Here is a 23,947-nt window from a genome sequence, read left to right as displayed (position 1 = left end):
TTTGAGCAGTAGTTTGTTGTTCACACTTTGTCTGCCTTTGTCCAATGCATGTGTGTGTGTGTGTGTGTGTGTGTGTGTGTGACGAGAGAGAGAGAGAGAGAGAGATTGATTCAGTGTACCCCCCCCCCCTTTGATCCTCAGCTGAAGCTGGGCTAGAGACTTTCAGGCCCTAATTTCCAGCGCAGTGACACTCTTAAAGCCATTGGCACAGCTGCTCACCTGGGCTCCCTTCCGGTGAGTCTCAGATAGAAGTCATAGATGATGGCAGGGGCCCGGTGGCTGACCGCATTCCAGTAGGAGGCTGTGAAGTAGTTGGTTGTGAAGTCAGCATTTGGCCTCCTGAATGCTCCCTCAAATGGGGCTTTTTCAAAAGTTGCCAAGACTTGTAATCCTGGCAAAAAAGGAGAATTAGGTACTAAGTTCACCCATTAAAGTGAAAGATGTTTGCAAAATAATAAAGACTATGGATTTGCTGCAAAGAATCAAGAATCAATTTCTAACAATGTGAAGACTTTTATGTTGGGCAGATGGCCATCTACAAACGTAAACAATATGAATGGATCCTTTTCTTGAAATATTTACTCAAAACTTGGGAAACTAGTTTGAGTCAATACAAGGAAGAGCTTCAATGTCAAGATTACCTCATCTCTTCTGAAAGAGAGGCTAGGCACCACGTATTCCTTAGTTGAATTATTACTTGCAGAACCATCAGGAAAGTTTCTTCCTTTCTTTGGTGTTGGGGATTGAACCCAGAGGCACTTCAACACTGAGCTACACCTCAGCCCTTTTTATTTTTTGTTTTGAGATAGGGTCTCACTAGGTTGTTTAGGGCCTCACTAAATTGCTGAGACTGGATTTGAACTTGCAATCCTCTTGCTCCCATCTCCTGAGTCACTAGGATTACAGATGTGTGCCACCACACTTGGCAGGAAAGTTTCTTAATGGGTTACAATTTCTCAAAGTTAAACTTTCTCAATAAAGAAAATATAAAGGCGGGATTCCCTTGCATTGGTTCACTTTAAATACTACAGTCTTACTTCTTTGGTATTCTACTTTGCTGGAAATATGTTAGATTTAATTTTCCACTATTGTCTCCAAGTTTTTTTTTAATAAAAATCTTTTCATTTTATCTTATTATTTAGATTATACTTAGTTGAAAAACTTTGATGCTCATTTGTCAATTCAGTAGTTCTTTTCAAAAATATTCACTTAAATCCAATTTGAATTTATGTAGAGTTTTTCAAAGAATGTACCTGTTGGGTGCAGAGCAGGCTGAACTGTGTTGTCTGCAGGGCAGGCTGAACAGATGTTGGCTGCAAGATAGCCCACGCACTCAAACCCCCCTCTATCTGGTCCTCTATCACCTGTTTGCCTCAAGTCTGAACATTCAACCCTGCTTAAGGCTGAACACTTAACCCCCCCTTGGGCCAACAAGGCAGCTTGCAGACCCAGAGGCCCCATTAGATTTGGGCTATAAAAACTCCCTCCTGCCAGGCCCCCCTCTCTCTTGCTCTCTCTCTTGCTCTTTCTCTCTTGCTCTCTCTCTCTTGCTCTTTATCTTTCTTACTCGCGCTCTCTCTCTCTTGCTCTTGCTCTCTCCCTGTTCATCTCTTCTCTTTTCTCTCTCTCTCTTTCCTTCTTTCCTTTCTCTTTGTTGCACTGCTGCAATAAAGATCTTTTGGTTGCTCTGAGTGTTGTGGTCACTTTCCTTTCAGTACCTAAGCTCATTATTCAATGATAATGAAGCTATCATTTATTATGGTAATGTGATTATTGCCTTTCTTCAAAAGATACCACCTAGAAATCTATATGAAAAATATACATCCTATACAGAAGGGAAAAATTGGGTCCATAGGCTTATTTACTTGAAAAAGAAAAATAAATAAAAAGGTCATACACATGTAGGATAATCTAATATTAACACTAACTTTCTAATCTACATATCCATATACATTTCCATGTGTTTTGGTACCAGGTATTGAACCCAGGGGCACTCAATCACTGAGCCACATCCCCAGGTCCTTTTTTTTTTTTTTCTATTTTGAGACAGGGTCTCACTAAGTTGCTGAGGCTGGCCTCCAACCTGTGATCCTCCTGCCTCCTGCCTTGGAAGAATTTTGATCGCTCTTATTTGAAACACAAATGAGTTTCAATTTAAATGTAAAATCAAATTAATCGGTAATAGTGTCCAGATATATTGTATTAAAAAAATGCTAATACAGAGTCTTGGCACTGGGGGGAAAGTATGTTGTGACCAGCTGACGTCTGCCATGGTGTGAGGGGACAAGAGAAGGCACACATGCCAAGTATGTGTCATTCTTGGGAAGGCAATCTTCAAGTCAAGCCTATCATACAATGAGCCACAGCGTCTGACTACTCTACAGTAATAATCTGGGACCATGGCTCAATGGAATGTGTAGAGATAATGTCACTGATGGAACAGGGAAAGGAGAGATGTGTTAGTGAGGATTGAAGCATCATCCTTCAGGGTAGCTAAACCCACATTTCTTACCCTCTGCCATCATTAGATGTTTACATGTATTTCCATGGATTTTATTCATTGAATAGATCTGATCCCTACATAGACCAATCAATAAAGTATGTTTATTACGGGGCTTCTCACAGTGGATTTCCACATCATCAATACTCATATGGATGCTATTAAAAATATAGGTACCATGGGCTAGGGCTATAGATAAGTGGTAGAACATTTGCCTTGCACATGTGAGGCACTGGGTTTGATTCTCAGCTCTGCATATAATAAAGGATTAATGGATTAACAACTTAAAAAAAATTTAAATATAACTACCATGACGTTGTGACACTGCCTACGACCTTGTCCCAGGATCCAAGAAAACTGACTTTTTTTTTAATCTCACAGAAATTCGTACACATTTTTTTTAATTTAGTTTTTAGTTGTGGTTGGACACAATACCTTCATTTCATTTATTTTTTTGTGGTGCTGAGGATCGGAACCCAGGGCCTCCCAAGTGCTAGGCCGGTTGGTGCTCTACCACTGAGCCACACCCCAGCCCTCATACTCATTTTTATGAGTTACTAGTGGAGTGGTTATTCTCACTGAAAGGGGTAAGATATGTTATTCGCACTGAAAGGGGTAAAAATGATTCAGATATGTGTCTAAACAAGTGTATATATGGTGTAAAGAGCTCTGATAATAGTAGGTAATTTCATTTTATTTTTACAGAAGTAATAACTTTGCAACTAGAATGGCACAACTGAGCACTCTGAGTTAGAAATCAGATTCTAACCAATGAAATACATTTGGTTTTTGCTTTTACTTTGTCTAGTATCTAAACAACAGCTAGATAGATGATATAAACTTTCAGACTTTCTTAAACATTAAAATTGAATCAATTTCAAGATATTTTCAGGATTACAGTTGCTGCACCCTCAAGAGAGACAAAACTAATGAGGAATATCACTGACTCAATAACAAAGGAATACTATTATTCGACTTTCCTATATTTTTTCAGTCACGGATTATTTTAAATTCCCAGCAATGCCCCAAGAGAGAAAGGCCTGCGTGGGTTTTTCTAGGAATCGCCTCAGCAGGAAAGAGTGTCTTATCCCTAACATTGTTTGTGATTGCCAACTTTTGCTAGGTTTTATTATTGTTTTTTAAACCTCTGTGGCCAACAGACCCCTTATTCCTTGGACTTGTGTTGGTGTTCCCACCGCTCACTTAGTACACCACAGGATGTTCCAGAGAACGATGACATATTTCAAAATTGCAATCATTTTATCTCTTTATTAATTATTATTATTATTTTTCTTTCTTCTCCTCCCTGACACATTTCATCGGTCTTGATTTTTTTTTCCCCCTCAAGCAAAGACTAGTAGTAATCATGTAGTTACATCTAGAGGCACTTACCCATTTTGCCCCAATTACAGGGATTGGTAGTTCCCGATGTACAGTGGTAGATTAAGGTTGGCTTAGGTCTGGAAGATGAAATAAAAATTAGATAACAATAAAACGCAGAACTGATGAAACAAAGATAAGGGAAAAATCACATCAAGACAGGGTGCCTTAAAAATTCCTACGACTAAAGCAACCTATGCAATACTTCCATCTTTTGTTCTTTCTTTGGGTTAATGCACAAAATGGAAGGTGACTAGGAAAGTGTGTGTGTGTGTGTGTGTGTGTGTGTGTGTGAGCTTGTGTGAGTGAGTGTGTGAAAATGTGTTTGTGTGTGTGAAAGAGAGAGAGTGGTGTCAAATAGGTATGATATATTGTGGAATACATGTGTCTGAGTTTACATAAGAAAAAATTAATTCTGTTTATCATTTACTAACAATACCAAATGTACAAGCAATCTATTTTTTTCTCCTTTGTATTCAGAAATTTCCCCACATTCTGTGGTCTGGACTTTTGGCATTTACCAAGAAACTGAGCAGTTCAATGAAATATAAAATATGTTGTGATTTCATCAACATTTATATCTTTGCCATAAAAAAGGAAGTTATATTTTAGATGACTGAATATAAAGTAAATATTTTTGGTTATCAAGAATTTCAGGGCTAATCTATTTAAAGGGCGTATTACTTTATAATCAAATGCACAAGTATTTGTGCCTTCTATAATAAGTGCCGTATTTTTCAAATGTGCCTAACATATTCACCCTCCTCTTATCTTCGAGAGCCTGCTTAAGAGCCCATACCTGTGAACTGCAGTGTACCATCCTACCGCTAAGGTGAGATTGACAACTGTATCAACTGGAATTAAATCTGCCACAGCCATTGGGGTAGCTTTTATGGAACGAAGAAATCCTTTTCCAGCCTGCACAGGAAAACAAGGAAAATGATAATACAAATAAGATGCATTAAGCCAGGACTTAAGTAGCCAATAGGACCAGCATATAAACACTACTGCTGTTAGTCAAAATAGTTAACACTGATTCACTGCTTCTAAGTTATTGTACTGTTTGACCTCCCAGCCTATCCAACCTTCTCAGCCAAATTCATCTCAAGTGTCCACATCTCTGTGTGAGTGGTCCTTGGATTCCTTTTGGGTATAAAATTCCTTAAATTCATGAGAAATTAATATACTTAGTTAATTAACAAACACCACAAATAGTTTTTCATATAAAAATTGATTTGTAAGACATTTTAAGAATTTAGGTTTCCCAGATTTTCCACTGATATTTGTTTACCATTTCTTAAATGAATTTGGTTTCTGTTAGTGCTTATTCAATTACAAGCAAAAACAGTCACTAAAAATTTAAAAAACATTTATCTGGAAAAAAATGGAAATGAAATTTTACCACTTAACAGAATATTTTTTTTTTTTTGCTTGGGAAAAGACACCACAATTATTTATTTTTTGTTCAATATTTTACTTCAACCCACAGATCATAGATATTATCTAGAAACAATAATTAGAATTTTTCATGTTTATAATTGATAGACTTCACGAAGTTGGTTTGCTTTACTTTGCATCTTTCCAGCATTGATTTAAAATTATCAGCACTTTCTTATATTCCTAATTCATTTTTTTTTGTTTGTTTTTGGTAACTAGTTCCCTTACTTTAGATATAAGGAGGCAGGTATTAGGAAAATTTTAGGAAATTTGAATAAATGTGCAGCTTTGCAATGTAATGAAACCCACTCTGGGCTCATGTTAAAATAATAATATTATGGGTGACCAAACATTCACCAACTAAATGGTAAGAAGGAAAGAGCTGAAGACAGACTGGGAACAGAAAGAGGAGCTGGTTGAAAATTTGGAACTCAGAAGGCAGTTCATTGTCACTATCTTTAAAAAGTCGTACTTGATTCACTGTCTTGTATTTATATTTTAATTCATGTTGGACTTAGTTTGAGGACTTGTTTGAAGCATGTGATCCCTAATAAGATTTAAACTCGTTTAGATAACTGAATTGCTATTTAGTGCTCTGAAGAGCAAAGATGTAGTTCTGGTTCTAAAGTGTTTCGCTGTGAGCTGGGGAACACTGCACCTCAGCTGGGTCACTGTGAACTGCTGGGAGATGGACACCTGGACTAGCTGTGTTTCTCCTCTCCCAGGGGTTTGTGATTGAAAAAGCATTTCCCATGTTCGCCAGTTTTTACATTTGAAACATCTGCCACACCTTTTTGTATTAAAAAATAGTTATTGATACATATTTGTACACATATATGCATAATATATTCTTTATATAACATACCCATAAAACTCTTGCATATTTTAAAGTCAATAATTCAATAATCTTTGAGGGTTAGGTTTTTATTGCATCCTCAATTTGCTGCACGAATTCAAGCCATTAATAAACAGCAGAGGAGGAAATATCCCCATCTGGTGGCAACTAAAGGAAAATTCTTGATGTTCAAAGGTTTTGCAAAATAAAACCCCTCAACAGTAATTGATGATGTCATATTACATGTTTTCCATATGATAAAATTCTCACAGAATGAAAGTGATTCCATACGGTCTCTATTTTCCAATCAGTAAAACGGAGATATGTTGTTTCAATTATTAGTATAGTAAAATTTATGTTTTGGGATCAAAGAAGCTAAACCAGCACTAAGAATTTTGTTATTATTTCTCCACAACCTTTCAAGAAATGATTTCCCCTTCATTATACATACCGCAACAATGATTCCACTAGGTCCATTTAGGTTATCAACCCAGCCCTAAAAAATAGAAGGTCTCTATTGGTTACATATTTCAGAAAATTGCTTTATCTTTGGAACATCTACAGTCTAATCTTAATACATATCAAAGAAGAACATCAAAACCACAGCTAAAAGAATATTTTAATTCAGTATTTCTAAGATTCCCCAAAAGATCAAAGCACTGGCAAAGCACTGACTACTTTCTATACTTTTTCTGATTCTGCAAGGATTAAAATGTTGCCGGTATTGATTTTTCTTTTTCTAAATATTTATATTGGTGCTTATAATTATACACAATAGTGGAATTTGTTGTGGCATATTTGCACATGCACATAATTTGGTCAATTTTGTTCCCCACTACCTCCCTTTCTCTCTCCCTGCCTTCCATAATTCCCTTCCTCCACTCTATTAGACTCCCTTCTATCTTCATGAATTTCCTCTGCTTCTCCCCACTCCTCTCTCTCTAGCTCCGACATATGTGGGAGAATGCAACCCTGGTTTCCTGAGCCTGGTTTATATCACTTAAAATAATGCTTAAGTTCCATCCATTTTCTTGCAAATGACATAATTTGTTCTTCTTTGTAGCTGAATAAAACTCTTTGTGTGTTTATACCACATTTGCTTTATCTATTCATCTGTTGATGGGCACCTAGGCTGGTTCCATACTTGGCTATTGTGAACTGTGTTGCTGTGAACACAAGCATACATGTATTGCTACAGTATAACACTGATTTTCATAACAAGGAAGTATGGATGTTTTCCTGCAGTTTCATATTGTCTCATGAGCTAAACTGGACCTTGTCTTCATATTGTGATCCGCCAACCAGTTCATCAAACACAACTTTTTTTTCCCCCCATCTGAGGTTGGATTCTAAGCTATGTGAAAACATTTCAAACATGAACTGTAGGAATGACCCATTTCTTGGAAAAGTTTTAACAGCTTTGGAGTCCATACCACATACATATTTTTATGTGTTGGCCTGCTTGGAGGTGTTACAGGAAAGATTGTGCTTGGGAAGTAAGGGAGAAATGTCATTTTCCCAAGCCCTAAGCAAGTCAGTTTGACCTTATTATGTCTCTTTCTTTATCTGTAAAAATCAAAATGTGTGTGTGTACAATGGAGAGGGAAGAGGAAGAATCTAATATTTTTTGATCTTTTTCTAGGACCAGACATTATACAAAACACTACTCAAGCATTGTCTCACTTAATCAACTCTCCAAAGTGAGTCAAATCAACCATGATTTATAGATGAGACAATTCAAAAGTTTGCATTGCTAGTAGGTAATGGAACACCCAGCTCTGAAGCTTCAAAGAGTTTCTCTGAAGAAGATGATATAATTAAAAGTAACTTTTGAAAGGATATAGCAATAGAGAGAGGTTAAAAAAAATATTATTCCTAAACTGAGAAACTGTGGGCTTTGTGACTCCTTTTTACCTTGGAAATTGCAATACTACCCATTTGGCCATAAAGAACATTCTGACATATTGAAACCATAGAGGGAAAGCCAAGTAATGAAACCATCTCCCTGCAATTTTGAGACTAGAGTTAGTGAGAAGCAATTTAAGATCTCTACCCAACTCTTGGACAGTCAGAGTTAACTCCCAAAGGAGCCTCCTGCTGGGTAAATCCTGACGCTAACATGGAATTTGCTGTAATAAAATGAACTTGTGTTTTATTTACTGCACTCAGCTATACACCCTGAGAAGGAGGAGGAGGGAAGGGTGGGGAAAAGGAGAATACAGGAAGGGGGAAGAGGAACATCAGAAAGAAATGGTGCTGTGGTTTGACAGCTGAGCAGAGAATCCAGAGTGAGCTCACAGGGAAAGGTTCCTGCCAGGTGGCTCCCACGATGGAGGGCCGGATGATGGCCACGTTCAGGTTGTTGCCCTCTTCCTGCACTACCATCTCTCCCAAGGCCTTGGTGTAGGTGTAAGTGTTAGGCCGACCGGCAATCAGTTTGGGAGTGATCTCATCAATGATAGCATCATCTAACCACCTGAAAGTAGAGAAAAAAAAAATCTAGGAACATATGTTGCACAATAGACCAAAAGGAAAATGTGAGATACAGTCAAAAAAAACTTCCGTCTTCTAGTTTGACTTGGGGAATTCAGAACAGTCACAGTATAGCAAGGATGAGTGTACCTGTTCCAGTCATGAATGACGGATGAGCTCTTCACTCTCTTCTAGCCTAGTCTTAGTGAAGTCCCACTTCCTCCCACCCAGATAGATTAACAAATTAGATATGCAATCTACTATTTATTACATACAACCTCATATTATCCTCACTTCTCCAATAGGTTCCCCAGACGGTCATTGAACACATTTTTGAGTACCATTCATGTGCTAGCTGCCATATTCCTGGACTCAAAGCCTCCCTGATCCAGTGAACTTCGGTGGCGGCCCCACTCATTCAGTGTGGTCCACTGAAAACCTAGTGAACTAGACCGGAAGACTTTAACTGTTAATTTTTAAGATTTTACTCAATGCCTCAACAAACAAAGCAACTACATTTGGCAGACTTCTCATCTGTTTAAGCAAATGTATAAAATGTATTTTGAAAGTCTGTTTAGAGCCTAAGCAAATAATGTGATAATTATTTCTGGAGATCTCTGAACAGAATTCTAAAGTCTGTCAAGGGGAGTGATTATAGTACTCTGAAGCGATGTCAGTAACAACTATTGAATATTCCTGCTTAAGAGGTGACAGGGGTTGTGAGTAACTGTGCCACATAACATCAGCCTAATCCTTTTGAAAACTATGGCAGAACCATTTTGATAATCCCAAGTCTATCTACACTTCTCTAAAAGATTAACAAAATTATTGTCAATTAAATATGTAATGTTTCTCTTAGCTAGATGGTCTGTTACAGACCATAACCACACTAAAAATCTTAACTGTTACTGCTTTGAGCACAGCACAAGTTCTTGAGTATTTAAAATCTGTTTGATGTTAAGATTGATTCACAATCACAACTATGAATTTTAATCACTTTCATTTGACATTTTGGTGGAATGTAAAGATCATCTATAGTATTAATTGTCCTTGCTTTGCTTCTGTTAGTGCTCAGTGTATTCTGTGTACTCAACTACCTTCTGATTTCAGTTGAATAGGGGAAGGTTGAGAAGTTCCTAGAACTAAAACAACTCAAAATACATAGAGAAATAGAGATATTTCAACTATATGGACACCTGGAATTTGGGAGAGAGTGGGGGATAATGCAGGTGCCTCTCTGGGTTTATAGCCATCCTCTGTATGGAGGTGTGGCTCAGTGGCAGAGCACGTGCCTCACACATGTGAGGCACTGGGTTTGATCCTCAGTACCACATAAAAATAAATAAACAAAATAAAGATATTGTGTCCATGTATAACTAAAAATAAAAAATAAAAAATACAGCCATCCTTTGGTATCTGAGGAGGATTTGTTCCAGGACCCCTGCAGATATCCCAATTCATCATTTTATATAAAGTCTCTTATATAAAATGGTGTAGAATCTATATATAAACTATATACATTCTTTTGTATACTTCAAATCATCTTTAGATGGCTTAATATATAGTACAATATGAATGCTATGTAAGTACTCGCTACACTATATTGTTCAGGGAATATTGTTTAGTGACAAGAAAATATTCTTTACATGTTCAGTACAGACACAGCTTTTTCCCCAGACATTTCTGACTGGCAGTTGGTTGAATCTGAGCTTGAGGAACCCTCATCACAGAGGATACAGTGTCTAATCTCATTTGCAAGTGAAGAGTGAGTCTACTGACCTAAGATCACTCTCTCTCCTCTGCAAAAACATGCAGATTACAAAAACCAAGTTCAGAAGAGCCTAATTTCAACAAGTCTGTAAAGAAAAAGATTCTAAGGAAACATCAGAACCCAGCAACCACTGGGAGTCTGTGTCTCAGAGCTGCTGTCAGTGATGTTAGGTACCTGGAAAAGAGGACACAGTGGGCTTTACCAAGTTTGATGAGTTAGCTTTACTTAGAAACTACTCGCTTCATAGATTTCTTAGGACACAAGTACAAAAGAGCTTGTAGCATTCTGTGGATGGCCCATCTCTACTACTCTTAGCTCCACCTGTGTCCCTCCATATTTACCTGTGAAAAGAGGCAACAATTCCATCTGTTCTAAATTCTCAGGTTATCACCAGGACAAACAGAAATCTTCACAACTGCACTTAAAGCTATTTGATGAAACAAAACAAGTCAAGGAAACTAAGGCATTCTTATTTTAAAAAATGAAACAATCATATATCTACATAGGTAATAGTTGGTTTTAAAGTAGGTTTTCTAATCCCACCCAATGGGCCATCTATGTCTAGTTTATGTCTAGTTGCTTCCCAGGTTCAGAGGAGATTAAAATGACATGTAGCACGTGGTTGAGTGGAGGCTCTTGTCAGGATCTACACTCTGTTCAATTCTGCTGCTACTGTTCTCCATTTGTTCTTAAAGCAGCCAAAAATCAGCACGGAAGAAAATACTATATAAATCAAAATACATTTCTAAAATTAACCAAATGCTCTTCACTATACTCAAGGCAGTATTTTAAACCCATGGGTCTCAATTCTAAACTTCTACTGCAAAAGAAGTGTGAAATTATTGAAAATTTTGGGAAGCAATATGTGTCTATATGCACATAAATGCACAATCTCTTCTAAATTATACTATCGTTTTTGCTTTGAAACAGTGCTTCAACATCATGAAAACATTAATAATTTCATTATACACACACACACACACATACTAACTGAATCAAAAAACAAGAGAAATATATATTTCTCCCCTGATTTTCTAATGTAAATGCAGGGCAAGTCTAGAAGAATTTCAGGAAAAGCTTCCAGCAAAATCCATGGATGCACTGCTTAATGATAATGTTTGCTTCCTCATCCTCTAGTCCGGGTTATGTTCTTTCCTTGATTATTACAATTATCATGCTGTGTGTTTGCTTACATGGATAGTGAGTCCAGGTGAGCAGGGCTACACTGTGTTTTTTCTAATTGCCTTTCTGCCCCAGGATCTGGTAAATGGATGCTCTTCCATGTGGTGGTCTTGAGCAGCTAATTTATATACTGTACAAGGTTTTTGGAAACAGAGATGGATAAAGACAGGAGAGAGCAGCTGAACTCAGAAGGAGATCGGGTTGTAAGGAGAATGTGGGGGAACTGGATTCAGAGTAAATGCAAACATTTTATTTGGAAGAAGGGCATTTTTTTTTAAAATGTGAGATTGAACTCATTGAGCCACATCTCCAGCCCTTTCTTATATTTTATTTAGAGACAGGGTCTCTCTGAGTTGCTTAGGGCCTCATTAAATTGCAGAGGCTGACTTTGAACTCTGATCCTCCTGCCTCCACCTCCCAAGCCACTGGGAATACAGACATGCATCATCACACCTGGCTGAAGAAGGGAATTTCTGAACCTAATGCCTGTGGCCTCTTTATTTCCCCTCCAGATATTTATTGAGGACTTATCTTGGTCCAAACCTGGACTGATTGAAAATTATTCTTGTTCGGTAGGAAACAATTTAACTGTTCTGATTTGCATTTAAAGTCTGGCACTATTAAAGTGTGCAAATTTGCCTTTTTTGGCATCTAGATGCTTGGATGCCACCTTGAGGCTGTCTCTTCCTGAAAATAAATGCACAAGTGCTAGAATTCATTTTTTACACTTCCCCTGAATAGATCACATTTTTCAGTGTTAACAACAGGTCGTTTAACACAAAGGCAAAAACTACTTTCCAATATCTGACCTCCTTTCAGGCTTCCCAAGAGGCTGTTAAGAGGGTCATTGCTAGTGGCTGCAGGCAGCTTTATGTCCCTGCTTCTCACGCTCTACCCACCACACCTGTACACCTGCCCAGCTGACTGCCAGCAGCACTTGATCAAGAACTCCATTTCTTATTTATAGGGATGATTAGCTGTGTCTTCTGGCGACTGAGCAGCTTCAGAAATATGATTTTTAGCGGATGCAAATCTACCAGGAATTTTCATTCAATTTGAGCATGTAGAAATCAAAAGACAGCAGAGGTGAGGAGAGCAGGCAAAAGAGAGAGCATGGATTGTTAGAATACAAATGACCCCCATTTCAAACAAAAACTGCTCAGTGAAAAAGCTCTTTAAGGCCCTACTCCTCAAGCTTTCTAGCTCATAAAAAAGAATTTCACAAGGCCACTGATAAAAATCTAGGTTCATGAATACTATCTTAGAACCACTAAGTCAATCTTCAAAGGCAAGAGTCTGATACTCTCTGTTTTTAGTCAACTCTGGAAATTCTTTTGTCAGGCAAAGTGGGGTACCACTGATTTAAAATTCCTTCACCACAAATATAAAACAGTAATTAATAATGATTTGAATACAGTGGGATTAATTCTAAAAGCTATTGCTTCTTAGAGTAAACATTTCAACAGAATTGGGCTTTAAAAACTTAAATCCCTGGTATTAGAATGTAAGATGTGACAATCGTGCCTATTCTAATCTGGCTGCTCATTAGATATGTACCCCCATATGCAAAGCAGTGGCCGTGCCCTATGGGGTCTTCCTTGCAAACAACATATACATGTTTTTTATGTCTGTTGCTGGACCCTAGTTCTAGTCCGTCACACCGCTCCATCTTAATGATGGGTTTTCCTGCCTGTGGCTACTGCCTGTGCTAATCCACTGCCTTCCTCCTCTCCCTAGACCATGATAATATTCTAAAGCCCACTTTCATCAAAGGCTTTTCTTGATTAAAACAAACAGCAAACAATAAAAGTCACACACACACACACACACACACACACACACCACCTTCCCTTCAATGGATGCCCACTGCCTAAGAATTAATTACAATGTTTCTGCTTGGTATTCAAAATCTCCTGAATGTGGCCCCAGCCTACCTTCCAGTTTGATCCCTAACTGCCTTACTACACGTAGCACATGTGCAGCTACGATAGACTTCTACCATTTCCCAAACATGCTTGGGGGTTTCTTGCTCCAGTTGCTCTGCCTGGTGTAAGTCCCCCACTTACTCATCCACACGGGCTCTCCTCTTCCAGGCCTATGTCATTTGCCTGTCCTCAGACACTCTTTCTACCATCGCCTCAATTCCACCAGACCCAGTATGTCCCATTTCTCCCACCACACCACATAGGTAATTCTACCCTCATTCTATGTGTTGGAAGCATGCTCCTTGAGGGCACAGTCTGTATCTTACAAGATTACCTATAAGTCTCTGGCACTGCTAGAAAGACCGTGGCCTTCAAGATCATGTGGCCGTGGGTCAAAAATTACATCTGCGATTTTCCAATTGAGAGACTTTCAAAGTGTTACCTAGCCTGTCTGAGCTTTCTGCCCATTCCTTAGTATGGCAGTGAGGACAAGATCAACCTGGCAATGCTCCATTGAGGAATTAGACGTCTGTGAAGGTGTCTTCTTCACGTAGCTGCTTGATAGTGGCTCATCTCCTTGCCTTCCTTTCCTAATGCATATTTACTAGTTTTATTTTGTACTTTAGCCAAAGCAGTCAGTATTTATGGATCCGTTATTAAGTTCCTAACTCTAGTTACTTCAGGTTTTTACATAAGTGCAAAAGTCCTTTTCTTACTTCTATGCTAGTTTCATTGAGATAGTTACCTTGACCTGAAAACTATGGAAAACACCAACCACAAAAGCCTATCTTTCCTAGTCAGTCATGTGCATTTTTAAAAAAAAACATTCTACTTAAGCTGTTATTCTGGAAAGCTCAGATTTCCCGGGCGATTCCTGATCCATTTTACACACAAGTTTCTAAAGGTAAATATCACCAAATATCTAGAAGCTGTATAAAGGTAGAGTTGAGCTAGAATGGTGATACACGGTCCCACAACAATGTGTCTGCAGGGATGAGGGGCAGCAGAAAACAGCAGGCAAGAGAGCTAAGAAAACCAGTTGCTGGTCACTGACTAATGGCCCTGCCTGTCATGCTAATTAAAAGTATTACTAACTCCTAGTTAAGTTTTATTAAAAACATGTTTATACCAATATGCTGAAGTTTTTGTACTGACATGATCAAATTTCATTTTTCTGGAATGGTTCAGGACCAGAGTAATTCTGGAAGTTTCCAGAAAGGGGCTGAAGGAAGGGAGCTGAGGCTTCGCAGTCCAACGCTGTTTTTTGGACAGTAAAAGGGGTGAATTGAGTGAGGAGGGACCTGAGATGGTGAAGGCTGAGACAGGGTGGTAGGTGTGGGGGTTAGGCTCCCACCTACTTCCCTTTCTTAAAAACCCTGAGCTCTATCACCTTGGTTTAAACAATTAGGAAAGTTGTCGGAAGGGGAGAAAAATGCAAATTCTCTTTTAGTTCCCAGAACTGGAAATAGAAACCTAAAAATCTTGGAGAATAATTTTTTTTTTTTAACAATTACTAAGTAGAGAAGAAATCAGAGAGAAATTTCTTAAATCCACTAAATCTGAATTTAGATGAATTATTATAGGTTGCACATCCCTAGTCCAGAAGTCTGACTATGAAATGCTCCAAAATCCAAAACTTTTTGAGTGCCAACATGATGCTACAAGTAGAAAATTTCTCACCTGAATTCATGTGGTAGGTTGCAGTCAAAATGAAGACACACTAAATGTATAAAATTACCTTCAGGCTCTGTGTGTAAGATGGACATGAAACATAAATGAATGTTGTGTTTAGACTTGTGTCTGATCTCCAAGATAGCTCATAATGTATATGTAAATAATCCAAAATCTGAAAACAATCTAAACTCCAAAAAACCTTGGATCCAAATATTTTGGAGAAGAGATATTCCATCTATATTTACTCAGAATAACTTTGATGACATTTGTTATTCTAAAATTTCAAAATTTTCATCTAATATAGGAGTTGTTGAAACAGTAATACTGACAGTTTCTTTGTTCAGGGGTTGCTAGGCTTCATTCAAAGTATTATTCAAAACTCACATGTAGGTTTAATTAAAGGTGTAAGAAGAAAAAAAAAAGCAATCTAAAACAGGGTGAAGTATGGAAGTAGAGATATTTTACACATAACATCCACATCCCAAATATTAGCTTGTTATGCAATATTGTCAATTCTTGCTTCTTTCTAAAAAAGAAGAATAAGCCAGAACAGTGGGAACGATGATCATCTAATGCCATGGAAAGCTTTTCATTCATTCAGGAAATATTTGAGCCCCTACTATGTGATGGTACTGGAGGTGCAAAGAGCAACAAGAGACACTCTCTTCCTTTGAGAAACTCATTGTCTAGTGGAGAATATAGACAAGCAACCAGATGTTTATAAATGACTGTGTTAATGGCAATGATAAGGGGGAGCCCTGGGTCCTATGTGAGTGCCAGGGAGCCTCCGCCAGGGGGCGTCGGGGGAGAGCACTGGGGTGCCAGTAGTTCCCACCAGGGAGGCAGAGAGGGAGCAGGCTCTAGGGACAGAACTATCACAGAGATGCCTACCTATCCCTATCTATCTATCTATCTATCTATCTATCTATCTATCTATCTTGCTGCATGAACTTTGGGCATCAAACTACACCTGCCTTTCTCCAACTACCCTGATAAACTTTGGACTCTGAGATGTCCCTTTGCACCAGTGAAGCAAATTATCACTTATTAGCAACTTCAAGTAACCTCCAGATCCTTTAGATGACTTTCACTTTTCTTTGTCCTGGATATTTTTAAGTAACAGGTAAAAATATCTGTTCTCAGACCTGAAAGAGATAAAAATGTTTGCCCTGAGGGAATAAACTTTTGATTTAGCTAAAGCTTACATATATATATATATATATATATATATACATTTTTATATTTGAACATAAGTACTGTATTATATGAAGTTATAATGTGACAAATTCACTGTAAAATAGTCATTTTTTCCCTGCTTTAATGATTTTTATGTAGAGTTTTTTATAAAATGAGTTAAAGTTGGTAAAATGGAGAAGAATGAAGAAATGGAAAACAGAAATGAACTTATTTTGACACTGGGGCAGCATCCTAAGGAGACAGTGGTTTCTATAAGTTGGCAAGAGAAATTCTAGAGACTGCACAATACAGCAGTAAAGAGCCCATCTCAGATCTGACATCTCAAGAGACTGTCACCTTCAGCCAGATCTTTGAGGAATTCCTATTCTTGATTAGTTCTTCTTTACTAAGCATTTGGCTACACTCTAGCACTGTAATTATTACTTTATATAACTTAACACATGATCACAACTATAAGATAGACCCGTGTTACAAAAGAAGGAACTTGGATTCAGAGAACCAAGGAATTTGCTCAAAGTCACACAGCTACTATGTTAAGTTGAACTCATACAAGTCTGATTACAAAAAATTTTCTCCTGAACTTTTATACTGTACATTATATTTCCTTTAGCTAGTGACAATACTGGTGTTATTAAGAAGTGAGAAATCACGTCTAGGGTATTCCCAAGTATCTTATGCAGTGCTAAACTATTAAACAAAAGGTTTCTTTAAGAATTTTCTATCTCCCTTCCCCTTCAGCAGTATAATCCCTACCAGGGAATAAAGGAACTAGCAAGGACAGGCATGTTTTTGTGTATGTGTGTGTGTGCGGGGGGGATACCAGGGGTTGAACTCAGGAGCACTCAACCCCTGAGCCACATCCCCAGCCCTATTTTGTATTTTATTTACAGACAAGGTCTCGATGAGTTGCTTAGCACCTCTCTAAATTGCTAAGGCTGGCTTTGAACTCGTGATCCTCCTGTCTCAGCCTTCAGAGCCAACGGGATTACAGGCGTTCACCACTATGGCCGGCTGCAAGGATGTCCCACTTCATTCATTAACGAATGATGATAAAGAATCAAATAGATATATGCCACATTTTCTTAATCCATTCATCTACTGAAAGGCATCTAGATTGCCTCCATAGTTTAGCTATTGTGAATTTTGCTGCTATAAACATTGATGTGGCTGTGTCCCTGTAACATGCTGTTTTTAAGTATTTGAGTATAGACCAGGGAGAGGAGTTGATGGGTCAAATGGTGGTTCCATTCCCAGATTTCCAAGGAATCTCCATACTGCTTTCCATATTGGCTGCACCAATTTGCAGTCCCACCAGCAATGTATGAGTGTACCTTTTTCCCCACATCCTTGCCAACACTTACTGTTGTTTGTCTTCCTAATAGCTGCCATTGTAATAGGAGTGAGATGCTATCTTAGAGTAGTTTTGATTTGCATTTCTCTAATTGCTAGAGATGATGAACATTTTTTCATATATTTGTTGATTGATTGTATATTCTCTTCTATGAAGTGTTCAGGTCCTTGGCCCATTTATTTATTAGGTTATTTGTTTTTCTTGGTTGGAATTTTACTCAGCAATAAAAGAGAATAAAATCATGGCATTTGCAGGTAAATGGATGATGCTGGAGAAGATAATGCTAAGTGAAGTTAGCCAATCCCCCCAAAACAAATGCTGAATGTTTTTTCTGATAAAAGGAGGCTGATTCATAGTGGTGCAGGGAGGGGGAGCATGAGAAGAATAGATGAACTCTAGATAGGACAGAAGGGTGGGAGGGAAAGGGAAGAGGCAGTGGGTTAGCAAGGATGATTGAATGTGATAGACATCATTATCTAAAGTACATGTATGAAGACATGAATTGGTGTCAACATACAACCAGAGATAGGAAAAATTGTGCTGTATTATGTGTAATAAGAATTGTAGTGCATTCGCTGTCATTTAATTTTTAAAAAAGAAAAAAATAGAAAACAACTAGCCCACTCCTCAATCCCTTCCATTGATCCAACTTACTCCATGGATTCGATGATTTTTTTTGGCTCCACGGAGCACGGATAGATGACTTCGTCGATGTGCTTCAGGTTGCAGTTGGAATAAGCAGTAGAGATGTGTATGAAGGCTTCAAGCTTTGGCATCTGACTGGCGATATGCAAGAGCTGCTGGGTGGCAGTGACGTTAAGTTGCACAGCATGTCTGGAAAAGATTAAGCAGCAGGACACATGATGAGTGACACAGCATCCCCCTGTTGTGATGGTGCCTACTCCAATAACTAGCATATCAACAAGGTAGCCGTGGAGGACAAGGAGGGAAAGGATGGGTCATGGCTGCAAGCTGAAGACACTAGTTGGTCCTGCTAATGCTGTGATTTGTGCACCTGAGTCCTGCTCCTTGAAGCACGGAACATGTTGTTCTTAGGGGTTACTTGGTTCTAATCAACCAGAAGGAAGATCATGATCCTCTAAATTCATAAACGGGCTTTTACAAGCAGCCATTAAAAGAACAAAAGTACATAAATTAAGATCTAATTCAAAAGGTTAGAAATTACAAATAAACTGTGGATTTTTAAATGAATAATGTAAGTTGCTATTGTAAAGATCCAGGTCAGACATGAAAATTGATGTCAAAACCATAAATTGTAGCTAATAGAACACAAAGCTCTATAAACACAGTATGTGGTGATAGTGACATAGTCACTATCATAAAAATAAAAAATCACTATCAGCAGCACATGGTTTATCTAATATCAGGAAACCTATTACTCTAATTTAACTCAAAGAGAAAACAACTATATAATCATTTATATATATTCTGAAAAGTCTTAAAATGACATTTAATATCTATTATCTAATTTAAAAAGTTTACTAAAATGGAAATAAAATGATTAAACAATGTACATCTCGGTTTGCTGGTCAGTGTCCTGCTTAATGGTGAACAGGTGGGAACACTGCTTTAAGGGCTAGGAAGGATGTCTATAATCACTTCTCGTACTTGATATTGTTGTGAAATCCCAGCCTTGCAGTTAGAGAGGAAGATAAAATCAATGAACAGATGTAAAGTTTTGAAAAGGCAGTCATAAAAAATCACTATCAGATTATATGATGGCATATTTGGAAAACAAACAAATAGAGCTTTTTTAGAAGATAATTCAATAAAATGTCCCTTTATAAAAATTATATTAAAAAATCACTAGCTTTCCTATATATGAACAAAAATTAGAGACAACAATGTAAGAAAGGGACACATTCAAACTAGATATTTTTTATTAAATCAAGTTAATCAGAAATGGATATATAAAGAAAATGTTAATATATCATTAATGGGAGTGGTTGCCAAACTCCTGTAATCCCAGTGATTTGGAGGCTGAGTCAGGAGGATAGCAAGTGTGAGGTTAGTCTGGGAAACTCAAAATAAAATAAAAAAGGGCTGGGGATGTAGCTCTGTGGTAGAGGGTCCCTGGGTTCAATCCCCAGTGCCACAAAACAAAACACAAAACTTAATTAATGAAGTAAATGAAAAGACTCTTTTAAATAGGTGTTCTAAATTAATCTACGTAGTCAAGTTAGTGCTAATTAAACTCCCCAAAATTTTTTAAAACCTTGTAGAAATTATTCTAAATGTAAACATGAAGTACAATCAATTGAAAATAGTCAGAAAATTCGATTTAAAAAGCTGTGCTCTGGGGGGCTGGGGATGTGGCTCAAGCGGTAGCCCGCTCACCTAGCATGCGCAGGGCGCTGGGTTCTATCCTTGCACCACATAAAAAAAATAAAATAAAGATGTTGTGTCTGCCGAGAACTAAAAAATAAATATTGAAAAATTCTCTCTCTCTCTCTCTCTCTCTCTCTCTGAATAAAGTCTATCTTAAAAAAAAAGCTGTGCTCTGGGATACTTGCCCTAATATAATAAACATTACAGTAATTAAAACTGTGTGGTATTGGCAAAGAAAGCCTAAGAAAGAGTCTAAGGAAATGAGCACAAGAGTTTCATTTCGATAGAATGTAAATAAATAATTTAATAAATATTGTTTAAGAGCTAACCATCTGGAAGAAAAAAAATAGCAACTCCACCTTCACATCTACATCATTTTTCCATTTGTAGATTTTTTCTATTACTGTATATAGTTAAATTTTAAATGGATCTAATGTCTAAATGCAAAAATAAAACTAAAAATACAATAGAAGAAATTATAAAAATTGTACAAATAATAAAGATTTAAAAGACAAATGAAAAATTGCTAAAATATTATACTGAATTTTCCAAGAAACCTCAAAATTAAAAAGAAAAATGTTTCAGTAGAAAGCAGGAAAAAGAACATGAATAGGCATGTCACAAAAGAATAAAATGTCAATAAGCCTATAAAAATTGTCGAACTTTCCAATCATCAAAGAAATAAAAATCAAAACATACAATACCATATCTACTATCATAGTTGCAACATTAAAAAAATTAAGAAATCATATCTTATTTTGAGTATAAGAAACAAGCATTCATGTACACAGGAACAATGTTAAGTTTACCTTTTGAAGAGGAATTAGTGTTATAGGTAAAAATGTAAACTTTTCATAACCTGGAGACATCTAATATGTATCTGAAAATTCTACTTCTATAAATTTACTCCATAGAGAGTAAACAAAGAGTTAAAAATAATCTATACACAAATATATAGACAAATATACATACTTATAAACAAAGATGTTCACTGCAGAGTTGTTTATAATAATGAAAAATTAGAACAATTAGTTCATCAATACAGAACTGGTTGAGTATATTACATATACATACAATGGAATGTCATAATCATTACAAATTGTAACAACTTTTTTTGTAGTACTGGGAATTGAACCTAGAGGCAATTTACCATTGAGATACACCTCCAGTCAAGGTCTCCCTAAATTGCCAGGTTGACCTTAAACTTGCAATACTCCTGCCTCAGTCTCCCAACTATAGAATATTTATTGAAAATGAAAGACATCCAAATTATAAGTAAATAGATTGCAAAATATCATTCTCAATAGGATTCCATAGTTTTGTAAAGTTAAACATCATATAATAATAGACGTAAAAAGAAAAGTTGGACTGTATGTTCTCTACAATAGGTGGTTGTCTCTGGATGATGGGATTTTGGAGATTTGCTTCTTTGTGTATATAATTTTTTCATCGAACATCTGGGTTTTTTGTTAGTTTTTTTAAATATTTCTTACAGAAACCATAAAGAAACTTACATGCACATGTGTACATGCACACACACTTGCAAGCCAGGTGGGGGAAATGGAAAGGTACCTCAGTGGGTCGTCAAAGCGTACAGTGGCCGCGCAGTGGAAGATGATATTGACAGAGGACAGGTGTTCCTGCAGGTCCTCTTTGCTGATGGCTAAGTCCTTCTGATTGAGATCTGCATAAATAGGTTTAATCTTCTCATGCACTTTTGGACAAACTTCTTTGACTTTCTCAAATAGCTGAAACATAAACATAAATCAATAGACAAAGATCATCATCATCACATCATTCTTGTTTGCACTGACTTGTTTTATTATAGTTCTCAAAAACTGGTTTTGGTCATAATGTTAACATCACCCAAGGAAGGTGTCTCAAGAGCCATCTGTTTTACTTCATGCAGTTCAGTTTAGTAAATTCCTGCTTCTCTTGAGAAATATTTGAAAAGGTCAGTTCCATTACCAAGAAGGTGTGTACTTTGAGCTGTTCCTGGGGTGGAAGGAGTGACAGTAAACAGTTATTATCCATGTTCTGCCTTGATCGTTCCCATTTCTGGCAGCTTCAGTTTACATGTGGTAAAACTTCTAACTTTGGCTGGAAAAAATAATTGTTTTCAGTGTAAAAATTACCAGCCTGTATCACAGCCTTTACAAATTACTAGTATAATTACCCAGGACTTGGTTAACTGGCTCAGATTAACAAGATGTCTTAGCAGCACAAACATGATTAGAAAATAAGAAATCCACCAAATTTGTAATGAGTGAAACAAAAAATCTTATGTAATCTTTTTCTAATATAAATGGCAGCTAATGTCTAGTAAGAGAATTATAGGAGCTCAGGTACTTTGTGGGGGATTTTAACAAATTTTTTTTAAAAAATATTCTAGTTTCTTTATAAAGGGAAAAAAGTAGTAATTTTGGCTTTTATTATAGTTATCGAAATGGAACAGATTCTCTTCTTTCCCTTCTACACAGATTCTTAGATTAAACTGGTATTTTCCACTTTCTCAGAAACACAATTTTAATAAAAATGATCTTTCTTATGACCTATTTTGATAAAATGGAATTTTACTATAGTATCTGTATGGCTAAATGTTTAGAACAGTTAAGAGTTGAGAAATTGGTCAGTGGTTTTTAAACAATGTAGTAGTAACAGACACAGTCGTCTTCTCCCCTTTAACTCCCAACCTATGCTTTCATCTTGGTATCAGGCTTCTCCCCTCCATTACAGATCTATCCCCAGGATGGGTAATAAAAAATTGAATCTGGTCCTTAAAGAAATCACGTCTCATTTGTCTCAGGCAAAAGCAGGTTCAGAGACCATCCTGGGAACTCAGTGAGGATGACTAGGGAAAGGAGTCAAATCTATATGCTGCCCTGGCTTGTTAACACACTTCTGTCTCTGAGCTAACATTTTTCTACACTGTAGAGTCAGCCCTTTGGTGTTACTGCAATTCTGAAAATAATTTAAAAGTTAGGTCAATCCTCAGTGGGGTTTTTTGACATCCGGAATTGATAAGATTATTCAAGTATCCTAGGCACAATTTCAACAAAGACATCATTCTGGCTCTTCCAGAAAGATCTTTAATGGTTCCTTTAATCTTGATCAGCATACTAAATTTGTGCTTTCATGGTCAAATGTTGACTGTACGAAAAACACATGTTGGATATTTTTGGATAAGTGCATGTGAAGTTTGCACAATTTCTCTTTTTTGAAAAATTTATAGAAACTCCTTTTGAGCCGATGTCATAGATTTTATTCACTGGACATTTGTTTAAGGTTCTGTGAACTCCTTCAACTTTGGCTTGTGATGAATCCCTGCACTGGAGAAGGATCAGGAACTGGGTGAGGGGTGGAGGTATCATATTTCTATAATGCTTTTGAAACAATGTAGAGACCTTGAACTTCGATTCTTAGTTAAGTAATTATCCACATGACCTCACTCAGGAAGAATCACAGGCATCTACTTTCTGGGGATGATTGAAGGTAATTATTCATTTTCTAATCATGAAAGTTTTTCATTTTACTGAATCCCAATCTTCAAATGTAACTATACTATTTAGTCCTAAAACACACCAAAAACTTGCTTGATATTTTTATTTTGTGAAAAAAGGATAAGATATTTTCAATTTAAAGCAATCTCCGTGGAATATCTGGTGTTGCAAAGTGAAAGAGACTGTAACAGAATTTTTAATGTGCCAAGCACCCAGCAAGCAAATCAATGGATTCTGTAAATTGGCTCTAATCTGAGAACAATTAAACACAAATAAGTACATGTACATTAAAGCAAAACCCCATTATGCTCAGTGTACAGCAAAATTTCAAAATGTTGGGATTGTGCTAGTTTGCTATTAATTCCCATAAAATG

General features: G+C 37.0%; 1 protein-coding gene across 5 annotated transcripts in view; it reads right to left on the bottom strand.

Annotated features, from left to right (window-relative positions):
• Far2 (fatty acyl-CoA reductase 2) overlaps nt 1-23,947 on the bottom strand; it is a 133,303-nt gene that overhangs the window by 10,887 nt on the left and 98,469 nt on the right. For all 5 annotated transcript variants that reach the window (XM_048802487.1, XM_048802488.1, XM_048802489.1 and 2 more), the window contains 7 exons: nt 21,646-21,821; nt 18,379-18,558; nt 8,451-8,628; nt 6,604-6,648; nt 4,680-4,798; nt 3,893-3,960; nt 220-391 (listed from right to left, as the gene is read on the bottom strand). In XM_048802487.1, the coding sequence (XP_048658444.1) occupies nt 220-391; nt 3,893-3,960; nt 4,680-4,798; nt 6,604-6,648; nt 8,451-8,628; nt 18,379-18,558; nt 21,646-21,821 (938 nt within the window). The remainder of the gene's footprint in view (nt 1-219; nt 392-3,892; nt 3,961-4,679; nt 4,799-6,603; nt 6,649-8,450; nt 8,629-18,378; nt 18,559-21,645; nt 21,822-23,947) is intronic.

Source organism: Marmota marmota, unplaced genomic scaffold, assembly GCF_001458135.2.
Source record: "Marmota marmota marmota unplaced genomic scaffold, marMar, whole genome shotgun sequence".
NCBI lineage: Eukaryota > Metazoa > Chordata > Mammalia > Rodentia > Sciuridae > Marmota > Marmota marmota.
The sequence above is the reverse complement of the archived record's forward strand: the minus strand, read 5'-3'. Positions and strand labels throughout refer to the sequence as shown.